The sequence below is a fragment of the Amblyomma maculatum genome, chromosome 4 (assembly GCF_055883805.1).
Source record: "Amblyomma maculatum isolate TAMU_Amacu chromosome 4, ASM5588380v1, whole genome shotgun sequence".
NCBI classification, from domain to species: Eukaryota; Metazoa; Arthropoda; class Arachnida; order Ixodida; family Ixodidae; genus Amblyomma; species Amblyomma maculatum.
In genome coordinates, this window is record NC_139347.1 from 168772672 (window position 1) to 168792665 (window position 19994).

A 19994-nucleotide genomic window follows, 5' to 3' on the forward strand; every position below is an offset into this window, starting at 1 on the left:
TTTGACGAGAAACAGCTGCGACTCAGCTAGAGCACTACAACTCAGCGGTGAAATGAAACATACTACAGAATAAGTAAGTGCATAATGTCTTGAGACGTGTACGGCTTCAACACACGCAGCTAAAACCCATCATTTCAGCTAAAGTCGCGGCCACTGCTACCGACTAACTCGTGCCCATTTCTGCTCGAGCCCTTGAATGGGACAACAGCTGATGGAGCAGCCTGTGAGCCACTGCAACCGAAGTGCCAATATGAAGCGTGTGCGAAAACAACAATGAAATAAATTACTTCGGCATACTATGTAGTTGCTTTCAGAACTTATGTACATTTCCACTGTAAGCCCGACGTCCTCTCATCGTAAAATATAAGAACAATTTTTTTTTGTTAGCGCCCCCCATGAGAAAAAAATCTCTTCTCGTCCGATGACCTATGACCATAGACGACATCCAGAGCCATATGAACCACCTTGTTACGACTTCTTTCAAACGCGAATTTAGAAATTGTATCTCTTGGTCATCAAACTCTCTCTCATCTCCAATCTTGGTCAGCAACGAAGAGAAAGTAACGTCGCTCTGGCAGACAACTTCGGCAAGGGGAAAGTATTGCAAGTGATGCCAAGCCAATACATCATTGTTATACACGGCTCTGGGCAATTTCACTCTCTAGTGTACAGGGTCGTCCACTCTAAGTGCGAACACGGCTCCGCGTGGCCGCGCTCCGCGGAGCGCCAGCGGATCCGGCGCGTTCGCGCATCGAAGCAAAGCCGCGCAGGCGCACAGGGGCCCGGGGGAGGAGCTTCGTGTCGTCTGCTTTCCAGCAATGCAAGCGAGGTGCGCGCCAGCGCTGTAGCAGACGACACGAAGCTCCTCCCCCGGGCCCCTGTGCGCCTGCGCGGCTTTGCTTCGATGCGCGAACGCGCCGGATCCGCTGGCGCTTCGCGGAGCGCGGCCACGCGGAGCCGTGTTCGCACTTAAAGTGGACGGCCCTGTACATTGCTTGCTCCGACCGGTGGCAACTACCTCATGTCTCCGCACATAATCGCATCGAACACGCCAAACGGTTCACGCATTCGGTAAGGGCGTATTTCTCTGAGTCGCCTGTCCACCTTCCTTAGCAGATCGGCCAACAACATACTGACCTCGTCTGTAATCACATACTGCACACCTCTAAAGAGAATGCGAAACGTTTTCAAGTCAGCAGCGGATAACCACTTCTCATCCCGCGAAGTAGTCAAAAGTATCTTGAATGCAGAATGTACGGTTACTCAGTTCAGGGCAACTGCCGCCTTGCTAGTTGTGGCGCACGTACGCTATGTTAGCGTTGACTACCGAAAGTTCTCTTTCACCGTAATTGATTTTCCAGCTCTTGCAGTAGCAATTATAAACGCCCATGACGAGGTGCAGTGTGAATGTCTTCCCACACCCGGCCAGTCCTATGAAGATTTGGAGTGGCTTGGCGTCCGTGTCGGTGACGTGATGAATCACCTCTTCAATGCCCTGGTGATGAGTATCCAGTCTCATCCGATGGTAGTAACCTTCCAAGCTCATACAATCTTCCCTGTATCTGACGGCAGGACGTGTCGCCGCCACGACGATGCTACATGTTACGACTTCCGCAACCAAATCATTGTTATCATTGGTCTCAACCAGGGTAGACACAACCACTGCCGAATCCTCTGGGTTTGGCACCTGTGATGTGGCGTCACCGTTGTTCTTGTTTTCTTTGGTCAATTCTTGACACAATACAAGAAATTCTGCAGTGGTTACCGAGCTAGTGTATCTACTTATATTCTGCATAATTCACGAGAGTGAGGTGTCGGGCTAGTTGGTATTGCATATCTAAATAACAGCGCTGGGAACAAGACAAAATGCGAAGAACGAAGAAGAAACACAGGCGCTGACTAATACTGAGTTGTAACACTGAGTTGTTAGTCAATGCCTGTTTCTGTTTTGATTCTTCGTTCTTTGTGTCATTCCCAGCGCTGTTATTTAGATCTGTATAATTCGCTCGCGGTTTTCAAAAGAGCTTCTCAAATGCATTATTATTCAAGATATCTCCTTTCTAAATGGAAGGTATAGCATAACGTGTTCCCTCTTGTAATTCACAGGATCATCCAAACCGTAGTCCTTGCATCTCAAAATGGCCGTCTTCTGTCGTTTTGCAGTCTTTGCCCGGTTGTAGTTGGTCATGAATTCGGCGAATGTCATGTCTTCCATGTCGAGTGAGCGTTCCTCGTACTTTTCAACGGCACTCTTATGCCAAATGTTTATACTATTGGCCGCGAGACCTTCGTCGTCCATTTGCTCCTTACTCTTTCTAGACTTTGTCCTCTCCTCAGGCCAAAGCATATTGACATACATCACATCTAGACTAGTGCTACTCATGTCAAATTTCAGTAGCATCTAAGCAGCCTCCTGGGCTGACATCTCAATGGCATGATCATCTGAACCCCCAACTTGTTTGTACAAGAGTTTCTCCTCTGGGTTTTCTTCAATCATCTTGATGGCTTGGCTGAAAAACGAAACACCTCGGTTCGCCTTGTTTACGTACTCCACAACGTACATCGCACAAGCATAGATGTCCATGATAACCCGTACGGATAATCTTTTCATATTTGGCGTAGTCGGAAATGCATTTTTGTTCCCGCGTGGACTCCATATCCGTATAAACCGTAGTGTACAGTGCTTCGTGCAAAGTGTCACGCCTAGCCTTCAAATTTAGGTAGCGCTCAAGTTCTTTGATGTCCGTCTCCGGGGGAACGAGTTACGTGAGTATCTTGGTTGTAGGCATAGGCCAAAACAGAACGTGAAATCTGCACGTTTGGCAGTTTACTTTGTAGCTGGTATGGGTGTGTTGATGCTCCTGACATCTAGGCCTATCCAGAGCAGTGTGGTCAACGTTCGCAAGTCTTTCCACTATAGACACGGTTCCCGGCATGTTGTCGTCAACTTCTTCGTCAGGCGCTTCGTTCAGCCAAAAAGTAAGTGCGCATGAGCACTACCCCTATGTTGAAACTCTATCTGTTCAAAGTATTCCACCACCACGTGGTTAGGCTTAAAGGGACTTATACGCTTGTTCAACAGTATGGAGATAACCCTCACCATATGCTCGAAGTAAACCACACACGTGGCTGGATCATCATTCACAAGTGTCGCGGCATATTGTCGTTCCATCTGATTGATGCCATTCAGTTTAACCTTTAAACGCTGAAGCAGAAGTAAACTTTCGATGCTGATAAGAGTCAGAAAGACCGTTTGTTTGCCGATCTGACGAATCATGGCAAAGAGGTCAGATTTACGAATGTGCCAGAATTGCATCGTGTTAGGCACACAGTCCATAAAACCCGTACCCTGGTCAATCATTTGCTTTACCTTCTCAGGGTTTTCAGTGTCAGCCCGTGTCATCTTGTTTGTGGCTCCCTTATTTCGGAACATGACATTCATGTGCCCACACACTCAGTAGCGAATGATCTTCATTGCCATATATACACGACATGCATAGGTAAAGCTCCTATTCTATCGCTATGCTGAACCTCGGACGAAGCCATCATGGAGGGTGTCGTTTGGCCTCTGGGTAAATGTTCCTGACATGACCAAGGTAAATCTATGGGAATGATAACTCTTCCGCATGCGTGTCATATAGTATGCTTAGAGGACATTTTCCTTCACTCGGGGGCCATTGTCAATGTGAAGTCTTCATCGTGAACCATTATGTGTTGATTATATGTCAAAGCAACTCCTTCCACCAGTGGATCCGACAAGTCAGCCAAGTCTTCGCACTCTTCCACAACCTTTTCGTTTTCCTCACCACCCTCACACACCTGCACACACGGTATGCAGAGACAAAATGAGACGTTCCGCCATACTGTTTAATGGCGGCAAACCAGGCAGCATGGATGGGTACCAATACCAGTTGGACACGCTGTATAAAGGCACTTTCCTCTGACGCTGTTACGGCACATATTACACACCTTAGCACTCTGCAATGTCGCCTCATCCCAATTGGAAGAGACCATGAGAAATGTAGGATACATATATTTTCACTCACCGCAGCCAAATTGTTCTTATGCCACAATCTCTCGCACACAGTACACACACTGCCAAACGAATTGTTAGTGAAGCGCCAGTGAAATTCGCGCGTAGCTGACTCACACTCACTCAGTATATTCGCAAAGTCCGTCTTTCGTTCTTCGATCCCCTCCAAAGTTTCATCGGCGTCTGTTAAGCATAGCCGCCTGGCCACGTCGCTCTTTCGCCTCTTTTCGAGTCGCTCGGCACACTCCTCGTCAGTCTCTTCTGTACGCTGCTTCTTCATGGCTTCATTCCATCTTCTGTTTCTGGCTTCCTTCAGAGTTGCCGAATTGCTCGAACTGGATGGCGAACTGGATAGCGTGGTGTTGCTTTTGCAACAAAAGAAGTTTGAACAAACAGCAAAGTTTCACAAAAGCACACTTATGCTTGGTTTTACACGTGCCTACACAGATTATTTATGAAAGCACGCATATTACTCCGTTGCTAACACCAGTCACTCACTCGACTTCCATGGGCTGCAGCCGCCGCTGCTGCTGCTTCGATCATGGCACGTTTTCGCTCGTGACAATTAGCTTCTCGTTCGGGGGTCTTGGCAGCGTGTCTGGCAAGGCTGCGTTCTCTGTCTTTAGCGAGAGTGGCTTTCCGTCGAGCTAGGTCCGCTGGATGATTGGATATGGCCTGATGCTTGCGCTGAAGCGAATGCGCAGATGGCCCAGCCGGCGCACCAACATGCTTCATTCATAAATAAGGATATGAATCCCTTCTGCCGGTTTTGCAGGAAGAAAGACAACTGCGAGCATATGATCTGGGCCTGCAAAGCCCATAAGCCTCCCTCAGAACTCTTGCCTGATTCCTCTAAAGAAGCTTGGGACGAGCTAAGGTCCAGTGATGACCCTGCTATTCTGTTCAAGGCCATCAAATGGGCCGACGTTGCCAAAAGTCTCCACGGCCTGTGGCACGCTAGCTGACTACCCCTATTCCTCCCACTTATTGTGAATAAAGTTTTATCAGCCTCAGCCTCCATGGTACCAACCATGGTGAGAGCGTGCGCTGCGCAGCAGCCCCTCAGCATGGCTTGCCACCTCCAGTTTGCACTCCCAGTGAGTTCAAGGACACCGCAACGGAGATGACCTCAGGAAACTAGGCACAGTAGAGCTTGCGCTCTGAGGCATATGACCGCTTTGATGAGAATGTGCGAAAGCATGAACACAACTCCAAAGCCAAAGAAGCCTCTCACCTACAGCGCCGACACGACAGCCACTCCTTGTAGAAGGGTGGATGAAATAGTGCCAGGGTTGCCTGTGGACGTCCTGTGCCTACTTGAACCAGACTTCAGTGGTTACAGTCGCATTGTCGACGGAATCAAGACTTATTCTGAGAACTCACACATTTCGTCAGAACATCACACATGTCGATGCGACGTTGCGGCTGTAGGGAATATGCCGTCATGCGCGGGAGAAGCGCCACAGCCTGCAGAGGATGCGGGGAAGAGCGACGCATGTACCGCCAGTCTGTCGGCCGCTCTTTGGGCAGTTCAGCCGCCGTTGTAATCGCAACGCCTTCTGCGGCGAATCTCATTTGATCTTCAGTCATTTCACTAGACATCTTGAATCTTGGCATAGTTACTGCCGCTTATTCTGAAATTCAAACACTTTCTCCACATCATAAGGGTTAGCAGGCTTGCTGTTATTCTCGTTGAACTTGCTGTTCACATCGTCTAGCACAACATAATTCGACTTCCAACAGCTGTTGCGAAGGGCGAGGCTTACTCTACATCTCAAGCCTGACTGTTTTTCCGAGACAAACTGCAGCCATATGTATGGTAAGTAGTAAATCACATGACGGCTATGCCACCATTATGGTTATTTCCCACCTAGTGCTCGCAACTCAACAAAAACAGCATGAAGGTCGTCAAAGGGTTATGTCCACCGTGGTGCACAGTGGCGTAATTCTGTTCCTTAACAGTAGGGTCCCGCAACTTGTTTCTCCTCATTGGTCGCTTCTCAGCGGGTTAAACGGCAATTGTTACCGAGAGGTGTCTATGAACGCAACCTATAGGTAACATACACTACATACACCATTTGCAACTATTAGGAATTAAAAACATCACATAATGCTAATTAAAGGGGAATGCACACCAGGAAATATCTTGGTAGAGTATTATAACGTTGCAATTAAAAAAAAAAATTAGAAAAAAATTGCACTCACAGGATTCGAACAAATATTTCATTCGCTCAGTGCTCAGGTAAGCAGTGTCAATCCGTTGCACCACCGAAGCAACGAGTAAGGCAGCCTCTAAATGCGTTCTTATTCATTTTTACAATATTTCCGCTATCTGCCACCAGCTGACGCTGCTCAGAGGACCCTACCATTGAGAGAACGGAAGCACGCTGCTCAGTGGCTGCTACTGGCTCATGGGTGGACATGGTATATATACCATACTACACTTTGGTTTAACTTTAAAACACGATGTTGCTACATTAAGCTTACAAAGTTAACTTAAGGTCAGACTTCACAACCCACCTGCAACTTTGGTCACAAAGTAGAGCTCTCCAAGAAACAATTCACTGGATGGTTACGATACTTTGTCATGCAAAATTTGAGTGCAGCTGATGAGGTGTTTGATTTATAGGTGATCACACACATACGACATAGAACATGCATTGGCAGCACATTCCGCAACAGCTACTGCAGACACAACTGTTGGAATGTGCCACAAGCCCACATTTATAATTCAGCATACCCAGAATGGTCCTAATTCGCTGTGCTGGTTAATGTATCCGTACTACCGACTCTCTGCCTAGGATAAAGGAACCAAACTTTGAGAGCTGTACTCTGAAGCAAAGAATGTTTGGGAATAGTTCCATAAAGACATGCTTAAAGAAGGCACCTTCCACTCTTCATTTTTCTTTCTCAACTTTTTATAGCCCCCTTGTAGTTGTAAGCTGTGGCTCCTGTTGAAATCATATTTACATGCGGCAGTTTTGCCAAAAATATGCTGTTTGTGAGCAATGCATAGCAAATTCAACTACACAATTTGGTGCACACAGTCACCACTACCCGCCGGGGTGGTGCAGTGGTTATGCACTCGACTACTGTTTCCAAAGAAGCGAGGTCAAATCTCGGTCTCGGCGGCCGCTTTTCAATGAAAGCAAGGTGCCCGTGTGCTGTGCGATGACAGTGCACGTTAAAGAACGCCAGGTGGTCAAAATTTCCAGAGTCCTCCACTACGACATCTCCCATAGCCTGAGTCGCTTTGGGATGTTAAACCCCACAAACCAAACCAAAACCAAACAGTCACCACTGCACGTGTGCAGTTGTATGTGCCTTATACTGTGTGCACGGGGAGTGCAGCACATTGAAGAACAATTAGTTTTTTTTTTCTGTAAAGACTGCACAGCAACCATAGTCCCCCACAAGCAAAATGAAACGCCGATCAGAAAAGGTGTTCAGGTAAGGCGGCATCCTGCCGCTGTGCACTGAGTGTCTGCAAATGGCATTTAAAGAGTTGTATCTGGAAAACGTAGAGAGAAAATTTGCAGAGAATGCCTTAGCAACTAATAATTTTATGATAACATTGCTCTGCTAGCTAATTCAACAAAAAATCTGCAAAGCATGATCGGGGACCTAGCAGAAAGCAGAATGCTGCGACTAAAAATTAGCATGAAGAAAACCAATGCACAGCTATAAAAGGGATCAAGAGTTAACAGGCAATATCCTCGTTTGCATACATGCACTTTGCCGCTCGATCACTAATCCTTCAGTTTGCGCCCTACAGTCATAAGGCACCACTTTATCTTAAAGGCAGGTCGACGTAGATACAAATCCCCACTTTAACCAAGGTGTATAAACGTGCCTGTATATTCTAGGGGCTGCTAACTCGGGATCCAATTGGGACCTAGAAGGCAGGATTCCGATTTCGCCTTCTGATCTGAAAGACGAAGCCCGAGTTCTCAACTCCTGCCAACGTAGCCATATCAAGTTGTCTTATAAGTTCATACAACCTGACGATCGGTCAATGCACAGTTACGTCACTTGCCAGAGCCGTGCCTGTGATTTTTCACCCACAGTGCCAATGCCGTCAGGGCCAACACCGAATTTTCTGGAGAATGGGGCTGTAATACTACGGTGTTAAAATGTGGAAGGATCAAATAGGTCAATGTTATTTAAGAGGCAACGCCTCAGATGCACGCACCACAATTCGCTGTTATTTGCTTTCCTTACTCCACTTGATTCTGTCAGTTCCTTCCTTTTCTCAACTACCTTCTTTCGATGTCCGCAGGCACCTTCTCTGCAGTTGCAAGCCAGGCACTTTGGCCGAAGCTCATCAAAACTCTGGCTTCTCGTGGCTTTTGAGCCCAGTGGCGGAAGTCAGTTAGGTACGCAGGACAGCTAACAAATGAAGAAAAAAGAATTTTTTGAAGATAATTGAGATCTCTAAGCGAAATTTGATGTTTCCTGTAGAATTTTGGGGATTCTTTGTTCTCAGTTCACGAAACTTTGCGGACTCTCAATTCTCCGCTTAAGAAATTTACGATTTTCCCTACAGAAAGTTGAGGGGCTTAGTCATGCATACTCAAGAGGAATGTATATAATATGTACTTGCGGTGTGACACAGATTGTGCATGAAACAGATGCTTGGAGGCTAACAAAAAGGCTTGAAATAAAATTGCAGATGATGCGGCGAGCTGTGGAAAGGAAAATGATAGGAGTACGGTAAGAGACAGGAAAAGGGTGAGTGGGTTAGTGAATGTGAGTTTCCAGTTCGCCAGAAGTCACGTAAATTAGTGAGGGCTAATGTCAACACTAGCGTTTTTAAAATCTCTTTCACCTGCGCATATGGTCCAGGTATCATGAAAACAACAATAGCACCACAGTGCCTTTTTCATAGCTACATATACTACTTAGGTGCAAATAAATTCTTTATGGTCTGGCGCAATCTGCAATTTTTAATGTGATCTGGCTTGGTCAGGAGATGAGAAATGAGAGATGAGAATGAACGTGTTTTGATTTTACTGGCAGTATGTGACTATCTCCTAGCCACGAGCGATGTGCTGACAACAGCCAAAAGCATCTCTTATACAGTTCGAATTGTAATACAATGTGAAATAAGGTACAGCCCCGCTGTCATCCTTCCTAGCGAAGGGCTTAGCAGGTGTGTGTGCAAAATAAAATTGCTGACAGTGTTATGCTAGTGCGGTTCCATTTACATCACAAATCCACTAAAGCACACGTTGACTTGAGCACATCGTTGTCTGCCTTAGTTGCCGTGCTGAATTTTCAACAGACCGGATTGTAGACTGAAACATACTATTTATATATTTGAGATAAATGACACTAAGAGCCTATGATGTAAGGATCTGCACAATAAGAAAGTGTGTGATCTTCAGCCGATGAACTTCCATCGATGCACTCAAACGCCTAAGCACAGGGTTTGAAAATTTCTCAGAGGTGAAGCAAGCAAACAAACCAAGTCATACTAACTGGCTCCGCGGTCCAGAATCTGCCACATTTGTGTCTACACGAGCACGGTATATCAGAGTCACATTTCTTAAAACTGTGGTGATTCATGCTGGCTTCCATAAGCTGTCACAGCTGCACTTTAACAGCACTGTGAAGTGGCTTGCTGAAGGAGCGGCGCGACAGTCCGAGCCGAATGCCAGATGCTGGCAATTGGCCAGACGAAAACTTGGGCACTGTCATGGGTACGCCGCCAGATGGAGTGCTGTGCTGTGGCATAGGTCTTGAAGTGATGCGTTGCGAAGGTTTGTCCGCTGTGGTGAGGCGAGGTGATGATTTTGCCACTGGCAAGGCTACCGATGAAGCTGACGGCTGTGCCTTGATACGTGCTGGTGTTGAAGCTTTTGTACTGATGCATGGTAGAACTGGTGGGGCTGGAGCTTTTCTGGCAGTGGCCTTAGTCGGACCTGCAACAGTGAAGAGAACTTGCTTCTAAGCCGACAAGCATTACAAATGTCCACCTTGTCACAGAGAAGTAAAAAACAAAGCCACATACAGACAGCGGAAATAGATTACTTGCCCTAATGTTAAAAAGCTAATGAGCAGCCTCTCTCAAGAGTATGCAGCCAACAAAGTCTCACCTCAAACAAGTCTACAGTTACACTGATTGCAAGACCCACAAAAAGTATTTTGAAAACACTCTCTCACAGAAACTACCACTGTTACTACACAAACTGCTGGAGCATAGTGATCAATCCATCTGTTTACTAACCAACAAACAAGTGGTAATGAATGCTGCCTGATTCATGATGGGAAGAGATTACTTTGAATACTTTCTGGCATCGCAAAATGAAAAGATGAGAGCTAGGAGTGACATATTAAAGCAAAATGTTATCCACCTCTTCCCAGCCAGGCAAGCACTAAGTAAAATAATGGCAGACTCTTCAGGGCATCAACACAGGGCCCTCGCCTCTCATGAAAGCTGGTGGACATTGGAGTAATCACTTTGAACACACAACGTGGATGTCCACAGCCTGAGCAATCCATAGCTTAGCTTCAGCTCACCTGCTGCTTTCTTGGTGGCTGGGGATCTTTTGGGTACAGGCTCCTTGCCGGGGGAGCGTGCAGCCTTGGTTCTCGTTGGGGCGAACTTTTCGTCATCATCGCTGACGTCACTGTCGCCATCAGAATTGCAGTCCGAAGGGTCGTCCTCTTCCTCAGAGCTCTCTTTCTCTTTGGGGTGATATTCTTCTTCGTCATCCTCTGCAGGGTTTGGCATACAAGGTGTTAACACTTTTGATGCTGGCTACGTTGGCTTAATGTGAACTTATTGCATGCTGTTTTAGAAACAAAACTTTACTGGTCATTTCTTCATTTCTGCCAGATTCCGCTTGTACTGCTAGCATTGCCATGTTTCTGCACAAAATTACTTCATACAGGACTGTTGCATGAAATGTGTGCGTCTGATTGCTCATAACACGCTTTTCACTAAACCGGACGAGAAATTGACGGACATTACTGGGCTAACAATGTCGTGAAAGCTTGACGCAGCGTCCTAAGGCCAATTCACATGATGAATGGGATCACTGGCATCCATGAGGGGTCGAGCACCACATGACCCGATGTGACTGGCTCTGCCGGGCCCACAGATGGCGTAGCCTTTGCAAGCCAAGGACAGGTGAATGTGTTTCCCTCTCAAAATGTGGGGGTGTTCCGCTTTTTCTGGCAGAGTACCCGGGTTCGATCCCGACCACTGGCGGCTGTGTTTCGATGGAGGCGAAACGACGTGGCGTCAATGCACGTTAAAGATCCCCAGGTGGTTGAAATTACTCCCGAGACCTTCACTACCAGCATCCATTTCTCTCTTTCCGCAGTCACTCCCAATTTCCTCCCTCCCCTTACGTTCAGGTGTCCACAGAATAACTGTGACAGATACCATGCCTTTCCTTTCCTGTGAGCCAATTATTATTATTGTCATTATTATCACATATTCTAAGCAAGGCAAAAGTGGGTTTTCCTTTTTTTTTTTTTCCAATACAGTGGGTGTGTATTAGTAATGTCAACAATAGGCACCTTGATTGGAGTCGATCCCCTTGCCTCCACTGGCCATTGAGGCACCCTAGTCAACAATGCAACATGGTTGGCTTGCAATGCCATCACCTGCCAGTTTTATTTGTGGTGGTCGAGTTTTTGGGGATGCAGTATCAGTCTCCGGCGAAGCCAGTGACGTGTTAGTGGTGCTCGTCCACGGATAGAATAAGTGATTTTATCTTCCGTGAATTGGCAATTTACCGAGCAATCAGCGGGATCTGAGCCTGACACTGTGAGCTGGTAAAGAATGCAGAAAGACTAGCCCACCATGTTCGTCAGCATTCTTGGATGGCTCAGACTGGACCACCACCTCCCCGGCAAGCTCGAAGTGGTCAGGAAAAATGGCCACGCCATTCTGCTCAGCCAAGGCCTCTCCAAGATTGAGCTCAGGGCCTGAGCAAGCAAGGCCACAACAATGTCACAGTATTTCTGAATTCAACACCAGAGAAATAAAGGCAGGTAGGGAGGAAAAGAAGAAAAGTGAATAGAAAAAAAAAAAAGAAGAGGCCTTGTGCCTCGTATCTGCAGGCAGGCATGCTGCATTATCATATACATCACTCACTGTCAACATCCACATTCGCCTCACTTCCAACATGGTTTCACCTTTACCACTAATAAATCTAGCCATAAAATGCAATCTCCTTTGTGTAGTAAGAGGCTAGAGAATGACAGAAACCACTCGGTCACTGCACCAAGCACATTGGCATCTTTACATGAGTGTATTCTATGGATGCATACTGCATATACGTTCCTTCTGTATCCTGCACTGAAAGAGTGCAATTCAAATTTTTATTCCTTGATAACAATGCTGACACAAGGCAAAGCATCCCTCTTTAGTCTCTAGAGAAAACCAACTTAGAATCAATTAATTTTTGGTTACCATTAAAATAATATGGATGTGAAGCCTACTGATTGCAATTGGTTTCAACGGCTTTACATAAATCAACAAGTTCCAAATGAAATTCCCCACGGTTCTTGACTGGGATAACAAGACTTCAAACGGAGAACATTCATATTTTCAAATCGATAAAATGAAGCAAGTACTTGAATGCTGCTAGATTATAAGATCGAAAAATGAAATCGTCACTAAGTGGCGCTGTCATCATTTTATACTATAGCGCATCTTCCCATTCAATCCTGGACATGAAGCATGTAGTGTATAAACATGACCTGGTATTGAATGGGGGAGAGCTAAGCTTATTGGCTTAGTGCACTGACTGGCACGATGACTGGCTTGAATAGCCAAACGTTCTGGACCAGTAGGAGCCCACAGTATGAACACCTCTTGATTGCATTCTAACAGCCTCGCAAGCCTCAAACGTCCCTGAGAGCTTTGGGTGGTGAGAGATACATTTCTGTTCCCCCCCCATCTCTTATCTCGCTGTGGGCTGATATCAATGCTCCACTGCCTTGCTAAAGTGGTTTGGTTTGTTTCAGGCAAAAATTACACCAAAGAGGCAAGAAACAAGCTCCCAGCTGCTCACCTCTAGTTTCCCGAGCGTCCGCGTGTGAAGGTGACCCATTCTGAGAGATCCTCGCAAGCCTCAAACGTCCCTGAGAGCTTTGGGTGGTGAGAGATACATTTCTGTTCCCCCCCCATCTCTTATCTCGCTGTGGGCTGATATCAATGCTCCACTGCCTTGCTAAAGTGGTTTGGTTTGTTTCAGGCAAAAATTACACCAAAGAGGCAAGAAACAAGCTCCCAGCTGCTCACCTCTAGTTTCCCGAGCGTCCGCGTGTGAAGGTGACCCATTCTGAGAGATCCGCAGAGCTGCTTCCAGGTCCCGCTGGAACAGTTTATCATCCAGGGATGCCCGCCTGCACTGACGACAGTGGGGGTCAGTTGCATGCCCCGACAGCATGGAGGCCAAAGATGGCTGCCACACAGTCACAGTATTCACCCTTGTTCACCTCTCCTGTCCTTCAAGGAGAAGATGCGCACTCAGGTGGTGCACCCATGTTTGGTTGCCCTGACTGTTGTTATGGCAGCGACAGAAGCCTCTGCATTAATCGATATCAGAGGCAAGGCTGATGCTGTAGTGGGCCTGTGTCATGAAACGGCAGTACCGTTCCAGCACTTTACAGGGTGTTTCCGCTGTTCAGGTTACTGCTCGCTGTTGTAGGCAAAGCCTGGTTCTGCACAATGTGCCGAAGGCATCCAAATAGGTTTGAGACATGCTTCTTTGAATCTCAAGAATGGTGAAGCTCATTTCATTTATCCTCCAGTTTCAGTGTCAGTTTGTTACATACAAAATTACCAACATATATAAAGGCACATGGAGAATGTAAGGAGCACTGATACACTGTGCAAGAGGCATAAGCTTATAATTTGCACAAGGAACTAGTATTTTCCAATAACCTTTTAGGCATGACATTACACGATTAATTTTTCCCATCAATACATCAAATTAACAAAAAGAAATATTCCCCCCATGCTTTTCGGGGAAGTTTTGCTGATCGTTGGCTTCCCTCACACAAGAGAAGACACACATGCATTTCCTTCTTTCTCTAAAATTTTGCAATTTTGCAGCTACCACATTGCGGTACTAAAGCAGCACTAGCCAGCCAGCATGGAGTAGAGCTTGAGGCATGGAACAGATACTGGTATGTCTGACGAACATTAAGCATGAGGTGAAGGCTTCTTCAGCTAATGCAATACAATAATGCATGCCACAATAAAGTAAAGTCCTGAATGAGAAGGTACAAAAAAAGAAAAGTTTGCAGCAATTACCTAAGGGGCAGAGACCTTTCTGGTATGACTCTAGAACAGCTGCTGGCATCCACAATCCCCACAAATCTGCTGCCTGTCTAGCACATAAGGCAGCTTTCCGGGCAGAAATCAGGCTAAGCTCGTTTTTCATAACACTTGCTCAAGACACGAAAAATGGGGAAAAGTATAAGTTTTCTTTTCCAAAAACATTAGGCCTTCTTTGGCATAGTGGTGGCACCTATAACCTTTGAAGAGCAACAAAATATCAGAAGAGGCATTCTACAGTCTCCTAGCTTAACCAAAATGCATACACATGAAGCTACTTTTACACTGTCTTTTTTTTATTATTCTTCTACACCTAAAATGAAATAATGCTACATGATGTGTGTTGAACAGCCGTTGAAGCACTTAATATATGTTGAACACATATTATACACAGACTGAACACATCAGTATGGCTGCATTGTGAACCTTCCATTTTGTTAAAGCACTATTCACGACAAATTTACTTGCACAGTACTGCTAGCCCTGCAAAAGGCCGTAAGCAGGAGTTGGACATGCACAGTTCAACATACAAAAGAAATGCATCGAATACACTGTCCCATGCTATAGACAAAACTGAGCACCGCCTCATGAAAGAAAATGTTTAGCAAACAGTTACTCCATCTGGAACGGTCCTCAAGGTCAACAAGCTTTTGTTTTACAATCCTTGACGAATGTAAAAAAAAAAAAAAAAAAAAAAAGAAATCTACCTAGTAAAAAAAAAAAAAAAGTTGAGACCAATTGATTCCAAATGGACTCAATTAAGCATCGCTCTTTAGTGAGTTAATCCCATTGAATTAATCAAATGGGTCTGCAAATACTAATTGGGCATTCCAAATGGTACTCAGTTTCCAAAGGGATCTCCCAATTGGATGTTCCCATTGGATATTCCAATTAGCTTCGCAAACTCCAATCAGCCTCTGAGATTTCAAATCGTATCTCCCAAATGATCAGCTGGTTGGCCTCAAAAAACCATGGCACATACACAGTACGGGCAATTAACAGTCGTTAATTTCTCAACGTTCATGCTGCAATTCGTTGCATCCGTTGGTACAGGACTGTTCACAATGGGCATAGAAGGACTGCCGTTTGCAACCATGTTATTCTCTTAACATGTGGGTGCATATTTAAGGTGCCCTGAATACATAGCTAATAGAATCTAATTGCAGCATTGCCTCATCATAAGCATGAAACACTTCTTGAAGTTAGATCATGCCCAGTCATAAATTGGTGATCAGATGAAAACATTTTTTGTGCACCAACACATGCCAAGCTAAAAGAGCTGAAAAGACAGCATAATTCTTTCTCACATCAACTTCACACCTGATCTAGAAAACTAGTGGGCAACAAATCAATCCGGCATTAAAAGCTACTCCATCGAAGTGATTAACAATGATGATGACATGCAATAAGCAACAAAAATGAGTTGGCCACAGTAAGGGCTGCAGAGGAAGAATGTTTCTTATCAGGCAGAACAAAACATTATTATGCAACTGCTGAAACTGGCTGCATATAGGATGCTGAGCAAGAAGCATAAAAAATGCCATGTCCACTCATAAGCCTGCCAAACTGCACTGTACTAAGTGTACGGATTAAATTACTGCTCTAGTTGGCACGCCAAGTACAAACGTTTCAACTGCATCATACAAAGATGCCTTACTAAGCTGTAAATGCTACATGAAAATAACCTTGTTCTGCTCGATGAGACATTAGCTAAATGTAATAGACAGGTACCGACAGCCAAAAAAATATTTAAACACTTGCAACCACATGCCTGAACTTTTAGCAAACGCAAGCACTGTTGTAGAACAGGTCCTGCAAACAATCAATTAAGGACCTGAAACATTACGATGGTGGCGACATGTCAGCCCTTTAAAAAAAGACACTGAGGAGCGCTTCATAAAATTTTTCTTCTTAGTCAGAACCGCCTGTGTGGCTCCTTTCTGACTGTGTCGATGTTTGTTCAGCAGATTTATTGTTGACAAAAATGGAACACTTTTGCCCCTAGCCACTTGATCTAAACTCATGATGCGAATACTGAAAAGGAGTCAGTGTTTAGTATATAGAAGTGAACAGCAGTGCAGACTGTAGTCCCAGAGATCCATACACAAAATACAATTTTGGCAATGTCACAGTGGCTTACAAAAATAGCCCCGTGGCAGTGATACCTGTGTCCTCCCTCTCTCCCCCTTTTTTTCTACCTTAATAAAGTTCTGTTTTCAGTGAAAGCAGTCGCTTGAATGAGGTGCGCCAGTTGTCTCCAGTGCCCTATTAACCCATCCAGTATCATCGGCACACAAGTACACCCGCACGTTTCTGTCCCTGAGCGTCACTGGTGTACGGGTATGTCAAAACACATGCAGCTTTCTTGCATTGTGTACTTTACCGCATGAATTTTGCAGTGAAACATCCTCAAAATGCGATGAGGCTTTTTGTGAAAAGGCACCATTGCCACTGCGGAAAGGGTGGCGGAGGCTCTTACAATTTTGAAGCACTTTTTAAACGCTCCTGACAGTGTGCACGAGGTAAAGCACTCGACAAAACCGGGAAATGCCTTCATTCTCACTTGGGTTACTAAAACGCAGACAATCATCGTGCAGGTGTGCATTAGATGAAATTACTGTGATAAAAACAGTTTTTGGCAGATAACTTGAACCTTCAGATAATTCGAACATGGTCCCTTGAAGCCCGAACTAACGAAAGTTTATTTTATCATAAGTTAACTCAACATCAAGGGCACGTTGAATGCTGTATTCTCAGAGAATTTAGCCAAGAATAAACAATGTATTTGTATCGTTTATTTTTGCTAAAGAAACAACAACAAAAAACTCGACGCTGGCTGTGTACTAAGTCAGAAAAAAATTAGCTGTGGTTAAGCTTGTGATTAAACCTGGAGTTACGCGAGAGCTATCAGCATGGCTATGCTTATGTTCGGGTTGAAAGTAAACACATGACTTTTGGGCATAGTAGTTTACTCTATGGTTTCGGCTTTTGTTTATGCCATAGGGGGCACTTTTGCCCACTAAAGCCTCTATCGCGCAGTGGTACGAAACCCTCCACTACAGCACCTCTTTCTCTGTTTTCACTCCCACCTTTGCGATGACGCAATAGCGTAAGCTATCAGCCAACATATAAAGCCCCACTTTAACCGAGACGTATGAACGTGCCAGGACCGCCAGAAGATCAAATCAGTCGATATTGTCGACCATAAACCCTGACTGCTCATTGGAGGGTCAAATGAAGGGTTAAAGCTCATATACTTTGGTCATCTGATGAGAAGAGAGGAGTCACTGGAGAAAGATTTGATGTTGGGAAAGGTTGAGGGTCGCTGGAGAAGGGGTAGGCAGCGAACGCGATAGTTAGATGGCATCCTCGAGGCGCTGTAGATGAAGTTATGTGATGTTAGGAAGATAGTGAGAGACCGGAAATCGTGGCGTGACATGGTCTATAGGGTCACGAAGCGTCGGACACGACTGAACTGGACTGAACTGGATGAACGTGTCTGCGTAGCATAGGGATAATGTGAATGCGAGGGTTTTGGCAGGCTGATTGTGATATCACCATCCCATAAGGAAGGAGAGACCCGAGTAGGCAGCTCCTGCCAGACGTAGTGTCAGGAAGTCCTACGTCCAGTTAGTGTGCAACCATGTCAGCTGCCAGCTACCGCCTCCACAACTTCTTTTTTCTTTGCCCTTCGGGCAGCAGGCACGGACAGGCACCGGACAGGCACGGCGAAATAACGAGGCTGTGGCTAATGTAGCTCTCACTACAAAAATTGATAATGATCGGTTAACAGCAGTGACAAACTACTGCATCCTCTGTCCCCACACAGATGTGCTGTTAATGGGCGTTATTGTGGCCCGTTGTGGCAGGTCTGCGCTCACCCCACTTTCTGTTTCTGATTGACAGTGCTGGACTCCGGGGCCCTGGCAGTGTCAGACTTAGGTTTCTTTTCGGGCTTGTTGGAGGCCTCCTTGGCGGACGGCTTGGGGCGCTTGGAAGGTGGTGCCTCTGCTGGCTTGAAGTCGTCGTCTGCATTTTATTTTTCAAGCACACACTGTGTGGGCAGGGAGTCGGTAAACGGTGCTCACAGGCAAGCAGCGACAATCTCAGTGGTTGAGCACCCAATTAAATAACTAACGTGCACAAAACTTGTATGGAAAAGCAAGGCAATTATGACTAGGAAATGAGTGATCCACACACTAGAAAGGATGCTGAAATACTGGTGTCGACATTTGCACGTCATTACAAAAAAGTATGCGGCCTTAAGTTACCACGCTGTTTTTCGGTTTCTTGGTATGCTTACCTGCAGCAGGCACATAAGGTTAAAAATATGGCTTGAACAAACTGTGGCAAAATGTGTACTGCCTAGTAGGTAACTCATAGGAGAACTATGCCAAAGCAGATTACGAACCTTCGTCGCTCCCGTAGTCCAATTTTGCATAATTCACAGCCTTGTGAGCCCTGGAAGAAAAGAGAGAAAACAAAAAGTGGCCATAGCCTTGTATACATGGACTCGACAGCACCGGGTCGAGTAAGCGTCGAGTAAGTGAGGTCACCATTACTCGACCCGATTGGTGTCTACATGAACTCGCTTTCTAGCGAGTAAGTATCGTAGCGGCGCGTAGCGTCGAGATTTGTAGTTATTGTGCAAGTTTCTTACTCATATTTGATTCCGTTGCCTTTTACTATTGAGAGCTTCGATTATTCTTTTTTATCGTTGATGAGGGCTAAAAAGCATTCAACTTCGCTGACGCTCCTCGCCGCTTCGGTTGCATTTTAATCCCAGAGTTCGCCATAACTCGACTCGCTGACTCGACAGCGTCTACATGCTTTTAGACAAGCGGGTCAAGCGAGTTAACCTACCCCCTGCTAGCGAGTTAACGTGACCCGCTCCGCGGCTATTTTACTCGACCCGACTGGGTATACATGAACCCGACAACTGGTTTTTTACTCGACAGGCTTACTCGACCCGACTCTGTCGAGTCCATGTATACAGGGCTCATGTAAGACAGTAAATCGAGTTCCATGCATTATACCTAACAGAACTGAAACACTTACTGCCTCTTATTTCTTGTCACACCGACTGTCATAACTAATGGGAAAAGGAAGAGCTGTGTTTAGACCTGACCCAGTCCTAAAATATCAGGCTTAAAATTCCCTGCTGACCACAGCCTGAGAAGGCCAATGGATTGTTAATGTCAAAAACACATGGCCCATCCACTGATGCTGTTGCTTCTTTCAGGATTCTGCCATTTTAAGATTCCCATAGTGTACAGCCTATCAACAATTCCGTGAGGTGCAGAATGATGAACTCTGACATACTTTGGGGTTGGAGGATTAAGGTGCAACCATTACAGAGTTGTGTAGCATGCTTTTCTTCAAAAGAAAAACTGCACTAGAGTCAATATCAAGCAGCACAGGTGAGCAACTATCTTTTCATATCAAACTACATTATTACACTGATATCAAGATACATTAATCAGCATTCAAGTGCAGTCAGATGTTTTTTCTCAACTATTGATGAAACTCACCCACACATAAATATTATTACAAGCCCAACAATTTTCTGAAAGGAATGGTCAACTCCTACTTGGCCCAGCAAAGAATTTCCAGATGAAGCATTCACACCTGAACTACCATCTTGGCATTCCCTGTAAG

At 45.5% G+C, this 19994-nt stretch overlaps 1 protein-coding gene across 1 annotated transcript in view; it reads right to left on the reverse strand.

The window, feature by feature from the left end:
* Positions 1–6439: 6439 nt before the first annotated feature.
* LOC146193464 (uncharacterized) overlaps positions 6440–19994 on the reverse strand; it is a 15638-nt gene continuing 2083 nt past the window's right edge. The window contains exons 2-7 of the mRNA XM_084602777.1: positions 18748–18797; positions 18218–18365; positions 13296–13399; positions 11849–11974; positions 10556–10753; positions 6440–9957 (exon numbers count right to left, since the gene is read on the reverse strand). Coding sequence (XP_084458903.1) covers positions 9620–9957; positions 10556–10753; positions 11849–11974; positions 13296–13399; positions 18218–18365; positions 18748–18797 — 964 coding nt within the window. The 3' untranslated portion in view covers positions 6440–9619. The remainder of the gene's footprint in view (positions 9958–10555; positions 10754–11848; positions 11975–13295; positions 13400–18217; positions 18366–18747; positions 18798–19994) is intronic.